The sequence below is a fragment of the Amblyomma americanum genome, chromosome 1 (genome assembly GCF_052857255.1).
Source record: "Amblyomma americanum isolate KBUSLIRL-KWMA chromosome 1, ASM5285725v1, whole genome shotgun sequence".
NCBI classification, from domain to species: domain Eukaryota; kingdom Metazoa; phylum Arthropoda; class Arachnida; order Ixodida; family Ixodidae; genus Amblyomma; species Amblyomma americanum.
The window spans coordinates 125,401,913-125,415,078 of record NC_135497.1 but is presented as its reverse complement, the minus strand read 5'-3'; the positions used below and the strand labels follow the sequence as shown (position 1 = coordinate 125,415,078).

At 51.0% G+C, this 13,166-nt stretch overlaps 1 protein-coding gene across 4 annotated transcripts in view; it reads left to right on the top strand.

Annotated features, from left to right (window-relative positions):
• LOC144113624 (uncharacterized) overlaps positions 1 to 13,166 on the top strand; it is a 51,624-nt gene that overhangs the window by 22,497 nt on the left and 15,961 nt on the right. The window contains exon 1 of one of the 4 annotated variants that reach the window (XM_077646786.1): positions 862 to 1,003. The exons of 2 other annotated variants lie outside the window; for them this stretch is intronic. In XM_077646786.1, coding sequence (XP_077502912.1) covers positions 988 to 1,003 — 16 coding nt within the window. In that variant the 5' untranslated portion in view covers positions 862 to 987. Of the gene's footprint in view, positions 1 to 861; positions 1,004 to 3,241; positions 3,353 to 13,166 lie in introns of those variants that run through there. One more of the 4 variants, XM_077646788.1, reaches the window with a different exon arrangement.

Below are 13,166 nucleotides of genomic sequence, written 5' to 3'. Positions count from 1 at the left end.
CATGGTTACATGAAAATGTTTCTTACAAAAATTACTAACATAGTACTGCACAAAAAAATCGAGAGATTTATTACACTCCTCAATGTCTCAGGAATCGTTTGCGACAAATAGGATGTCTATTTTCATGCGTTACAAAAATACGAAGGTGTGAGTGATGCCAATCGCAGAAAATGTGAAAGGTCACAAAACGAGCCTTAACGTTTATTCCCTCGTTTTTGGCCTCTTAGCTAGCGCTTTGGTCAAAGAAATGCAGCACTGAACTCAAAGAAAGTCTCAAAGAAATTACCTCACAATTTTCGACGACCACACATCTAGAAAGCGTAATTTATAAATTTCTACTGAATATTTCGCTATAATTTTTCGTCACGAAACAGAAGACCCCAGGGCTAAGAAAGAAAATAATTCCAAAGATCAAGAATCTTCATCAAATCGACCAGTTTAACAAGGGGAGAGAGAAGTCGGCCTGGCTGGTGCGTGATCCTGCGGACAAAAACAGCGCTTAAGCGAGACAAAGGAGAATGGGGAGACGACGCTGTCCCCACTTTTCGCAAAGCGCGACACGTACGTATGTGAGCAGAGGTGAGCGCACATCTGCTCCGCCGAAACAACGCCATCACTTCCTCTCACTACTGTCCCGAAGTAAAATAAATCTTGCTAGAGCAGAGCGTCAAAAACTTATTTTCTTCAATGCTTAGCGCAGAAATCAACGGGAGAAACGCGTTCTGTTTACTACTGACCATATATATATACAATACACAGCGGCGAACTATTTCTCTGAATACGCCGCACGTGGCCAACACGAGCTCGTGTACTTCGAGAAATTACTAAGTTGAAAGCATCAATCATTGCTGTGATTCGCAGATACTGAGAACGCGCCTACAAGCCTTGAAGACCCGCGCTCAACACCTCTCCGCGACGCCACTCCCTGGCCTTTTGCCTACCACGAGCCCGCTAGCGACTGCAGCGCCACCTCGTTTGTTTACAAGCATGCTGGAGGTCTATAGTAGGTTGACTGTAATCCCTCTTTCTATACTCTACCATTGCGGGTCATCGTGAGGTAAACTGGCGCCATTCCCGAGTTTATTCAGAAGGGGAACTTGACTCTTTTCGTTGCCACAAAGAATGCGAGAGTGTCGTCTGGAATGGAGAACTTTTGGTTGGAAAATAAGCCTTACGTAGAAGCTGACTTACAGATTTCTGCCAATGGTCCATTCACGTCGACGCCGCACTTTGGCGAGTGTTGAGCCTTGCCAGTCAAGTGAGACAAGTCGGGGTGATTTCTACGGACAATCTTGAATGTGTGATGTCACGAGTTAGACATCCGTCGGTATTCGCTCTGCGGTTGAAAGAAAAAAAATCGAGCTGGTTTTTGGTTATTTCAGACAACTAATGATATAAGCTATCGTGTACATTTGCCACTTTAGCCATTCAACGTGCACGAGAGAGATTTTGTGACAGTATCCGTGACGTCATCCTCTCGACAAAACACAGTTGCGGATTTGGTTTTCAGGTTTTTGCAGTTTTAGAATTGTTTCGGACAACTATTCACGGCAACTGAGGCAGGGTTTCTAAAAAATGGAATGCGATGATCAACTTAAAATGTTAGAAAATCCTCCAGGTGTGCCCCTTAATGACTAGCTCATTAGAATATTATGCTTGATGCGTTTACGGGAGGGAATAGTTTGAGACGCCAGCATGTAAACTGCTCAAAGTTTCAGACTAGGCTGTTCTTGTGATTTTTGTGGCATGTCTTGACGGAGCTACAAAAATTCGCTTTCCGTCACAAAACGTGTAACACGTGTCGACGTTAAAAAACTGGCCGTAATCATTAATTTCTCTGGCTCGTTGCCAATGCTAACGTTCGAAATTTTCTAAAATAAATATTTTTCAAATATAGGAAAGAGTCGCGTTTCAAGGAAAATAATTTTCTTTTTTACAGCTCTGTTCTTGCTTGATACGTTTTCCTGTGCGTCTTCGAGGCTCCTTGATAAAAGCGTTGGAGACGTTTGCCGATTCAGAAAATTAAAGTATGACATTAGTTCTTTTTAGATCAAGAGGTACCTGTTTGTGAACAGACGGACGGATCATATGAGACTGCAATGTTAATTTTAACCGCTTCTGGCGCCGCTCGCGATTTCCGCGGGAGATTTTTCCCCCTCATATATAGTCTGTGTAGACCTAAAAGAAAGCTTAATTTCTTTAGCCATGAGAAACATCCTCAGGGGTATCTACAGAATTGTGTACAAAGCGCCTTGGTTGATCTCAGATCTGTGTCAAGGGCAAGTGAATATAACAGTGCTTGATTATATTTTGTTTTTGTCATTATCTGCTCCATATAACCAGTCCGAGTGGTAGAGAGGGGATGCAATCCTTGAGCCAGTGACAAAGCGGGAGTGGAATGGTTAATTATTCTTGCTATGCTTTTGACGACGGTAGCACGCGGAAACAGTTAATGATCGAACTGTCGTGGGAAGATTTAAAGATTACGGAAAGCAGCCTACGCTTACTAGCATGCGCTCTTTTCTTGGTGGAATGTTTCTTTTCATTCAGAATTCTTTCTAGTGTGGTAGTAGCGACCTGAAAGGGCGCTGCTTCCACACCGTCATAGTTGGCACAACCTGCACATATTATGCCTTTCTCTCTGAGCATGTTCGCGTGGGCTTCCTGCGTTGCGCCCATGCGATTCCAGGGGTTCGGGTGTCGGCGCTTATCAACTAACGTATAACAAGTGATGTACTTTGAAAGCGAAGTGTGCGGCCAGTAACAGCCTGGCTCCAACGTGCTGCCATTCGGGCTTTTTTTTTTTTGCGGGCGGTGTCATTTCGAGAGTTGGCGACGTCTTTTTCTGTTGAAAATATTTTAGAACTTCCCAAGTAATTTTCTTCGTTGCTATGTTGACCTGGCTGCAGAATGCAAAATGCGCCGCAGTTAAAATGCTAGTGTCTCTGCATTGGTGTGCAAGAAAGAAATCAGGATTAGGGGCAGCGCACCCTCCTAAAATGTTGACCCTGCAATCTACAAGATAGTATACAAAGCGCCTAAAAGGGATAATAAACATGAGAAGCAAATATCGCGTTCTTGCCGCCGCGTCCGCAGTACTCACATCTGGCCTCTTCGCTGATGCATCGCCTTCCGCGAGTCAACAATCTACGCTCCGAGGAGTGTTCGATAGGCTTCGAACAGTCCCCCTAGTGATAAGACAGCGTTGGCGGATCCTTCTGGGTCAGAATTTGCGATAAGGGTCGCCGCAGTACTTGTGTATCCCGATAAAAGCCAGGGCTCGTGGGTGGTTCGTACGCGTGTTACAAAAGCGTTGTCAAGCTGTGCGGGAAGTCGAGGGAAGGCACCCTGCGTAAGTACTCTTGGTTTATTGTCCTTCGGCGGTTATTCTCCGGGGTTTTCACATTTCCTTATTTGGAACGCCTCTCAGGATCGCTGGCAAAATTGCGTGAGTGTTCATTTGCTTGTATGGCTCTTAGGCCTAAATGGCTAGCAAAAGTAAATTATGAGTGCTCTGTATTTTCGTTGATTGCCTCCCCCCCACCACCACTTTCCTTCATTTGCCCTTGGCTGTTTTATACGATCGCGTTACTCGCGCATTCTGGTTTCCAGCCGCCGGCAGGTTTCACGGCCTTGTTGCGTGTGCTCAGCCATAACTGGGCGAGTGTACTGAAGGGCCGGCATGCACGCCTCCTGGCGGAGTCTACGGGGAGAGAGAGCCGTGGTCGCGGGTCGTTCCGCGGGCCGTTTCAATTTCCGCGGAATATGCGGCGTCTCCTTTGTGCGTCGGGACGGTATAGCGATATGTATGCAAGACGGGCAGCCACGGATGGCAAGGCCACGTGCGCGCGCATGCCCGGGCTGCCGCCGCGCCCGGCGTTAGCGCGAACCGCCATTCATATTCATGACCTCGACTGCGGTGAGAGCGCGGCGTGCTGGAATGAAGACGTTTATGCATACACTACTGCTGCTGTTCGTTTCCTGTTAGTGCGGCTGAACGGTTGCGCAACTGCACGATGGCGTCCCGTTCCGTTGGCGACCGCGTCTCTGGTCGGCTCCGGGGATGCGCTTACCGGCCCGCTCTGCCGTCGTCGGCCGCCTGTGTTGCGCTGCGCGTGAAGCTCGCCCACGCTGCACCCCCGAAGGTTGGGGACCGGTGATAGGCGTCGAGTCGTCTCGTGGGATCGCCCCTACTGCGGGTGGCTTGTGCAAGGGAGAGAGAACGGACGGTCCCTCAGCATGTTGTCGTGTGTGTGGCAATGAATTCTCTTGGACCTGACAGTCCTGGTGTTAGTGGGGGGCGTCTAGGCTGTGGCATGCAGTTTTTGGTGGAGCGCGTGTTGGTGTGATATTTATTCCCGGGCTTTCAATTTGGGGCTGTCCGGTTTTATCTGGGCCCATGCGAATTTGTACAGTGTGTTGTAGGCTCAGAAAGAGCGACTGTCTTAGAGTGTACATGGTCGGATTCATCTCAAGAGGGGAGTCTGCTAGGAATTTGCTCTTTTAAATTACTGACTGAATGTCAATCAGTACAAAGGCGCAGCGACGTGCTGGCCGACAGTGCTCGGCCGACAGTGCTCGAAAGTGCTGGCAGGAATCTTGTAGCCGACTTCCGGTCAGCTGGTAAAATTGATGCACTGAGATTTTCACCATCGTATCGCCAGCCGATCCTCAATTTTTGACTGAACGTTGAGGGAGAACAGAGGGCTTTTTCCTACCAGTCCTGTAGATCCTGTCGATTAGCAACTAACTTGTTCGAATGTAGCAAAGGTTACTGGCCATGGGCACGTTCATGGCATTTAGAAGTACAGTGAAGGTTCACCGAGGCCTGGTATAGTGACCTTCCGTGGCAGGAAGATGGTGGTAACAGATAACCTAGGTGTACGAACCACCTTGGATATGCACTTGTTTTGGTTCATCCTTGCTTCAGTCGAAAACCACCGCTAAGTCCGATGAGCAACCCTGGAAGACAGCTGAAGTCTGGCGGCTGTCTGCAACAACGAAAGGAAAAAGATATCTGATAGGAGCAGAATCGCCACTTTCAATCTGGGGAACAGACGCGGACAACAGTCTTCAAATTGGAAATAAGCAGCTATCAGAGCCGGGCCGCCGCTTCACGCTGAGGAGCGGGGAGCGTTTCAGAGCGCCCGCCCTCTTGTTCGTGAGGGCCATTTGTGCCGGCCGGGTCGCGAGCGCTGCTGATAGCGGGAGCCTGCCGACTCCACCGCTCCGCAAATGACCACGGACCATCGCCGCCGCCGACACACATCATCCCTGTCAGTCGGCGAACACCCTCCAGAGGGTCTCTCCCCCTCCTCTCTAACAGTGACCCCGCGCTCATTGGCGAGCAAATTACCTGTGACGGCGTGAAGCCATTTACAGTGCAGGTACCGGCGTCACCGAATCCCGCCTGTTCCGGGCCTCATTTACCAATCGCTCAAGTACGTCCTCCGAGAGCCGCGCAGGGCTGCCCTTTGCCACGGTGAGAGTCGGGCTTCGGGGAATCAATGGGGAAAAGTCGATTGTGGGGCAGCTCTTCTTTTCCCTGGCGGCGGCGGCCCGGTGAGCGGGCATCGGACGCAACGACCGCAATTCAACTTTCGACCCGCCACAGGAATCCGAGCCCTCGGTAATAAGCCCAAAGGAGGGGAAAAGGAGGGAGAGCGCTCGCTCGCCGGGTGATTAGTATTGCAGGCAACGGCCTCCCTCCGACGGCCGGCCGATTGAACTTGGCTATCGCGCCTTAATTGAGATCGTCCTTCATTTGCATTTCATTTGCATAATCGTGGACTGCACGACCGCCAGCCGCGGCCTTTGCGCCCTTCAAGTTCGCACCCAGCCAGGCAGCAGAGATGCGCCCGGAAGAGTTGCTCCCGCATGGGTGGGGCAGCTAGCCAGCGCTGTGGGCTTCTCTCTCCCGCTGCGCCTTGCGGGCTTCCGCGTCGCGTGCTTTCCGGATATTTTTGTGATTATCGCTTCTCTTGAGTTCTCCTCACCTCTTGCTTCTAGCCATTGGGGTTAGTTACCCTTCTAGAATTGAGGTCAGATATGGCTAGGAGAATTTGCAAAAGTAGTTTTCTGACAGCTCGGTAGCGAGATTTGAAGCTGTTCCCATCCCCCGCTCGCCCCTTTTATTGTGTATGTAAAAATCGTCCTCGTAACGGGTTTCCTGTGAGAACAACGTGTGCCACTTTCAAAAATCTTTATTGCCGAGGACATAGTTGCACCGCGAAAGCGGATCGGGCATTCCATCCTCGTGCTCAGTTGCCACGGCCTTGCGAATTATGCCGTTCCCCACTGCAATCCGGCGCATGCCAAGCGCAGTGGGGAATGCCTGTTCTGTTGTGTAGTCGAATCAATCCCGTCTTTCACAATTAGAGGGGAGTGGCCCAGCGCTACGTGCGTAACCTGCGCGGGATTGACGCTTGCGTGTTCTCCGTGCGCGCGCGTGTGTTCGCGAACACGGAACATTGTGTTCGGTCAAAAGTCCCGGAACACTGCGCTCGGGCGAGTTACCGTCTCTTTCCGTTCCCGGCTGTGTCCGCGGAAAAAGGGGATGCTGTGTGCTTCGTGACGCGAGCGCCGCCGCATTCGAAATCGACTCGCGTGCGCTCGAACACGCGGGGGCCTGCTCTTGAGGGCCGTCTACTTTCTCTCCAAGTGGAGGGGGTGCCCTCGCTCGTGAGGCAGCGCTTTACATAGTCGTCGGCCATCATGCTAGGCCCATTCGTTCCGCTCGACTTCCCAGATGCGAGCCGGACCGTCCGTTGGGCAGCAGAGCTGCCGTATTTGCCCAAGTATCGCCGATCTGCGCGCTCAACCGGTCCGGATCCCTACAGCGGCGGCGCCGCGTGCCCCACTGCGGGCTACCGGGCTAAGCTGATACACGCGCAGTTCGGGAGCGGCCGTGAAAAACGACGCAGCCCCCGGTGCCCGGGTTTGTGAAGCGGACCGTCCGCGACCTCTCCTCGGTGTTCTAGATAGTTTTTTTTTTCTTTCGAGATATGCTCCGGACGCTTGAACCTAACCAGAACTGAGCGGCCCGTTCTGCATCACGCTGCTTGCTCGTTCCTCTTGCCTTGGCTTCGCTTGCCACTTGTTTTATGTTTTTAAATCTGTACCGAGCCTCGAGGGGTTATTCACCGTGGTTCGGAGCAGCGCGTTTTTACTCAGCGATAGTTGCGTACTTTGACATTGCGTTTTCTTTCTGCTACGAAATGTTCAAGAGGGGGGATATACCCTGCGGACGCTGGTGGTTTCGTGTGTGTCGTGCGTGATGCACGTACGCAGCCCCGTCACTCGCGAGGCTTTGTACTACCGCTTCCTCGCTTTTTTCCTTCCACTGTTTTTCTCAAGTTGAAATGCCGCAGCGTAAACTCCAGAGTTTCCTGCACGAAGCAAACCAAGTGCTGTCCGCCTCGTTTCATGACGACGCATGCAAAATTGAGGAATGCTCGTGGCCGATAACGTCTCGAAGGAAGGCCCTTGCAGCGGACAGCCTCCCGTCGGCGCACATTCTTCAAGGGACGAGTGATATATGTGCTCGAATCGCCGCGGATGAACGGGCCTTGGCATTTTTTTTTTTTCCACCCAGGCATAGCGTCTGGTGTAGGAACGCCTTGTCCCCGTAGTGCGTGCAAGACAAAAAAGTGCGAGTTCGCTAGCGCCCCGGCCTGTGTGCGCCGGCCTGTCACATATATTACCGCCATGGATGTAAAACGCATCTGCCTGCTACACACGGCCGCTTCTGTACAACTTTTTTGTGGAGCCATTGTGCTTGCTTTTTCTTTCGGCTTGTAACCAGCGAGATAACCGGAAGGGGCCCTTTCGAGTGTTGTTCTAGTTGGTTAGTCGAACCAAGGAAAGGAACGTGCAGTGCCCCAGAAAGGCGTCTTTCCCATGTCGCTATCATTTTACACTGTCAGATTACATTGCGCTTGAAGCGGGAATAAGTCTTGCAGGACTGACAGCGTGAAGTGGCTGGCAGGGGGTATTAACGTCCACTTTTACTGAACACTTTTGAGTGCGCGGCCGCAGCAGCTGCTTTCATTTGTTGCGACTCATTCGTCACGGTTTTCATTCTTTTCCTTGTCTGAGGTTTACTGCCATTTAGAGCGACGGCCGGTCTTTAAAGAGAATTTATTATGGGGTTGCTACCACTAGGCTTTACAGAGACATTTTAAGCGTACCAAATTACGCTGATGCTGCTTTTACAGACTCCGCCTCCGTGAGACAGTGAACTGGTGTGGCGATCATTTGAGCTGTGCACTCGCGGTAGCAACTTGTTAACCAGCTCCAGTGCCATCCTTTCTTTTGTTGCACAGCGCAAGCTTTACTGGCCGCGAACTTGCGATTTCGCCGTGGCGGTGCTCTGAGGTGGCACATGACGTCACAACGCGCGCCTCGCCGCGGATATTTTTCTCGCTCCCTAGTCACAACTGCGCATACGCAACTAGCAGCACCCAGCCACAGGTGTTCCGCCGCTGCGTCGCGCCGCGCCTTTCCTCAAAATCCAACTTTCAATTTTCAGTTTTGCTTGGTGAGCCTCTGTGCATTCCTCGAACACACGGGCTTGACGTCCCGTCTGTTCTCCGTCAGGTAGTTACACGCAGTGACCGAACGCTCCGCGAGTTCTACCTTGAACGATTAATAACTGGACGCCCCACTCCAGTTGTAGGCAATACAGTGCTGTGCGCTTGCGTTTTAATTCCTCCAACATGAACTAATCACGCGCACACCCTGGACACATTTCTTATTGTGTAAATAGTTTGTACATATTACTTCTCCCCCTATCCTCTCTTCCTGTCCCCTCACCTATTTCATTTCATTTTTCCATTCTGCCTGCTGTCCATTATTTCCGCTGCCCCAGCTCAGGTGCTTCAGTATCGATGGCAGATGCCGGGGCTAGCAAAAATCGTTTCCTTCCTTTTTACTATTATTCTAATAAAAAACCACTCCCACCACCACCAGTTTTCTTCTCTCCCTCCCTCCTTTACAGCGCGGTTCGGGTGTCCACTGAGATAGGCGAGACGGTTACTGTGTCATTTCCGTTCCTCAAAAACCAAACAAAACAAGTGAGGCCCGTTTCACATGCATGCGATTTTCGCCTGCGACACTGTGAATTCTGTCGGTCTGCGACTGGGGAGGGTCGTCGGTCTAGTCGCAGACGGCTTGCGATCGAGTTCCGTCCGGTTGGAATTCAGTCGCAGCGTCGGTGTGTTCGCTCTGCGACTGACCATTGGGGAGCTCCGAGACGGCGTGCGACGTGCGGTCACGTGGGAACTGTTACCGCGGTGGAAGCAAAACTGTTTATCCTAATCAAAACATACGGAATAATGCCTTGCATCTAAAAATACGCTGGTCATAAAATCAACACATTCTGTGTGATGTTTCTGTCGCGTTTAATAATGCGTTGCCCATGCAAACATTAAGGAACCTTGCCTGTTCCTCTGACCGAAAATCGCACTGCGGCCTCACCGACTACACCGGATATTTTCGGTCCCGTCGCAGCATGTGAAACGGGCCCGAGCCGACGGCGTTCATACAGTTCATTGGCGTTAACAACTTTGTGCAAAGGCCGTTCATTCATTTTCACGAAAGGGAAGGCGCACAACCGGCTCTGTGGGTCAGTGGAAACCTCAATCTCGCTTTCATGTACGTAGCGTTGGTATCCAACTGCAAAAGCCTGCCTTGATTGCGTTCCGCTCACTGGATAGGCAGCGCGCCCTCCCTGCCACGCTGGGAGGTGGCAGGCAGTTAATGGTTGATCGCGAGAGATTGATCGCCAAATGAACGCTGTGGCCTAGCTATTGCTGCAGTGCCGCATGTCAGCCACAACGCTGTCAGCGCTAATGCATTCAGGCCACATCTCTCTCACCACCTACACATGTATCAAAGCACAAATGAGGCGTCCGCATATCCTGGGAGCCAGTTATGCGCCCTTTCTTTGCTGAAAGCCATCGCCGTCTAGAACATTGTCAACGCCAACGCCAATGAACACAGTGACCGCCATCTTTCGCTTTGTATATCCTGAATTAGCTGAGCTAATCCACATAAATTTTTTGTAGCGAGAGCTGCACTGGGCTGCCAGTCGAGCATTTCGCCGTGCATGGGAGAGGAAAGTTGTGCGCATGCGCCGTTACCATGGCAACCGAAGAGGAGCAAAGTGCGGCGTGCGCTTCGCCGTCGCCGCGCCCGCTCCACCGTCAAATCCGAGCGTGACGTCACGCGGAACCCCGCAACGGTGGCTCAGTGGTTAGGCGCTCGGCTACTGATCCGGAGTTCTCGGGTTCGCACCCGCCCGCGGCGGCGGCGTTTTTATGGAGGCAAAACACTAAGGCGCCCGTGTGCTGTGCGATGTCAGTGCACGTAAAAGATCCACAGGTGGTCGAAATTATTCCGGAGCCCTCCACTACGGCACCTCTTCCTTTCTTCTTTCACTCCCTCCTTTATCCCTTCCCTTACGACGCGGTTCAGGTGTCCGCCGATATACGAGACAGATACTGCGCCATTTCATTTCCCCAAAAAACAATAATAATAATAATAATAATAATAATAATAATAATAATAATTATTATTATTATTATTATTATTATTATCACGCGGTTGAGCAGCTCTGCGCATGCGCCGATGCCATGGTAACCAGAGGGACGCCACAGCTGCGCCGCGTTCTTCGTCGCCGCCTCGCCGCACGCCGCTCTGTCACCCGAACCGCGCACCGCGTGCGCAGCTTTGCATATAAAAGGCGGAGATGTAGTGGACGTCTGCGTCACAACGTCTGACATGCATGCAGAGAAAGGGAGTCCAGCCGCTGCTAAACCGCGGTATAGACGAGAAGATTAAGTTTTGCGATCATAAAGTTGTCGCCTGGCAGTTGGCTTGAACCAAATGAGAACGCTGGAGTCTGTGTGTACGTGAAACAAGGGATCACCGCCGTCAGACGTCTGCCTTCGATCGCGGTGAATAATGGTGAAGGCTGCCGTGTTCGGCTCTTCTGAAGAGCGGCATTATCATCCAAAGAGTCTACGTGGCACCGGGAACATCTGCCAAACAGACGATTGATTTGGTTGCCACGTGTACCAGCCTGCGGCACGGTTTTACAGTTGTGTGTGACTTTTGGGTGATTTCAACAGGAAACAGGACTCTCTTAGTCTATGAAAGAAATGTTTGAGTTTAATTTAGCTTCGGACCCTCACGTCCATACTACACAATAGGGGAACTACTATAGGCCTTCTATACCAGGAAGACTCTACCAAATGGAAATACTGTATAGACAAAATTGAGACCGCTGCATGCTACTTCACAGATCATCGGACAGTCTGTCTCTGTCAAGCAAAATGAATAAAAGATGTGTATACCCAGTGTCCCTCATTGCTAAAGATACTGAAACTGGGGAGCGCTATAATCAAGACAAGGGGACAACACCACATAAGAACACCACAAGACACGAGTGATTTGCGCTCGTGTCTTGTGGTGTTCTTATGTGGTGTTGTCCCCTTGTCTTGATTATAGCGCTCCCCAGTTTCAGTATGCACAGCCAACTAGCCCCCTACAAAGCTTTGCTAAAGATACAGTGACCAAAACAAGCTCAGCCACGGAAACTTACCTCTCGCTACGCATATCCTGGCATAGCCGAGCTTAGCCACTGCCAATTTTTTATCGCCTGTCACATTGCTACACCACGAATCAGAGCACAGTTCAGCTACTATAAGTTATTCTACAGCTAAAGATGTTTTTGTTTTATTTGAGCTTAGCGAATGTTTCAGTGTCATAAAATAGCCTCCTATCGGCCTCCGTTCCGTACGAGTCAGAGCCGCGAGCAGAACAGCCACCGGGGCTCTGTCATTTGCAAATTGCACAAAGTCGGGAGAAGAATTTTTGAAAATGGACTAACGTGGAGATTGCAGCAGTCGACAGTTGTTTCCCCTCTTTTTTTTTAGGACAAAAAAGAAATAGGAACGATTGTCACTATAGGAGTGAAGTGTGCGCGCGCGCGCTTTTTTTGGCTCCTTAATGCACTTCTCGGGTATACCTGACAGCGGCTGCTTAGGCGCTGCGCTATCTGGCCTGTCACACGCGCGGGCCCCGTCGCTGGGGCCCGGGTGTATTCATCGCGGCGGCCGCGCCAGCTCTCCTTCGCATTCATCAATCTTCCCCCCTGTGTATCGTTTCGCCGTCGTGTCTCCTTTTGAAGAACGCTCACAGGTCGACACCCGAACTGAACAAAACCCTGACGATATATTGAGGAAGAAACTGAGGAGCGAGCGAACGGAGGAGAAAAAAGAAAAGATAAATAAAGGAACGGCACCACTGAAAGGCACGCAAAGAAAAAATAACGCGTCGGTTTGGAGCGAAAACTTTTCCCCGCATGGGGCCTTCCATTCATCCTCATCGTCGTTCGTCAAGATGCGTTCGGGTGCTGCTCTGTATTCCTCAGCCCGTGCCATAACCTCTACACTTGGCAAGCGCCGCACGTTCCATTTTTAGTACGCCGTGCGAGCTTCGCACATAAATTCTACCTCTTACGCTGGCGCACGGGCGTCCGTTTTGAAGCTTTTATTAGAAGTGAAAAGGGGGAAAAAATGACGTAGTGATGTGTACCGCTGTTCATGATTTCCTGTTCATGGCCTTAGCAAACGCTGCTTGTGTGTCATCCGTATGAGAGTAGCGCTCCGACAAAACACGCGCTTGCCTTCTGGAAGAAAGCGCGCGATCAAGAAGCTTCTTAGGGCACTTCTTCAGTCTCATGCACGAGGTGACAGTCGTTGCCCCGAGGTTAAGGACGAGAAACTGCGCTTTGTTGTTTCGCTTTGCGCGAAAACTCCGTGAAGAACCTCACTGTGCATATGGCCAAAGCTGGCTGGTGCCTGCCTGTGAAGCGCTGCCGCTTCTCTGAAGCTTCATTGGGACGGACAGGCGTCATGCGAGTCCTGCGACGCGGCCAGATGTCTGCTTTGATCTGGGCGCCCTGGATTTTGCAAAGACCGCACTTGTGTTCACCGAAGCTGGGTTGCTGAGCTTTGAGGTAAACAGCTTGAGCTGCTAACTCCACTAAATTTCGCAGTGCCATGTGCACCGGTTGTGAGTTCTGCATGCGTCCCTTTTTACTTGATCTGTGGTTGCAGGCGATGGGGTTTTTTTACTCGAAGGCTAACCACATGTAAGCG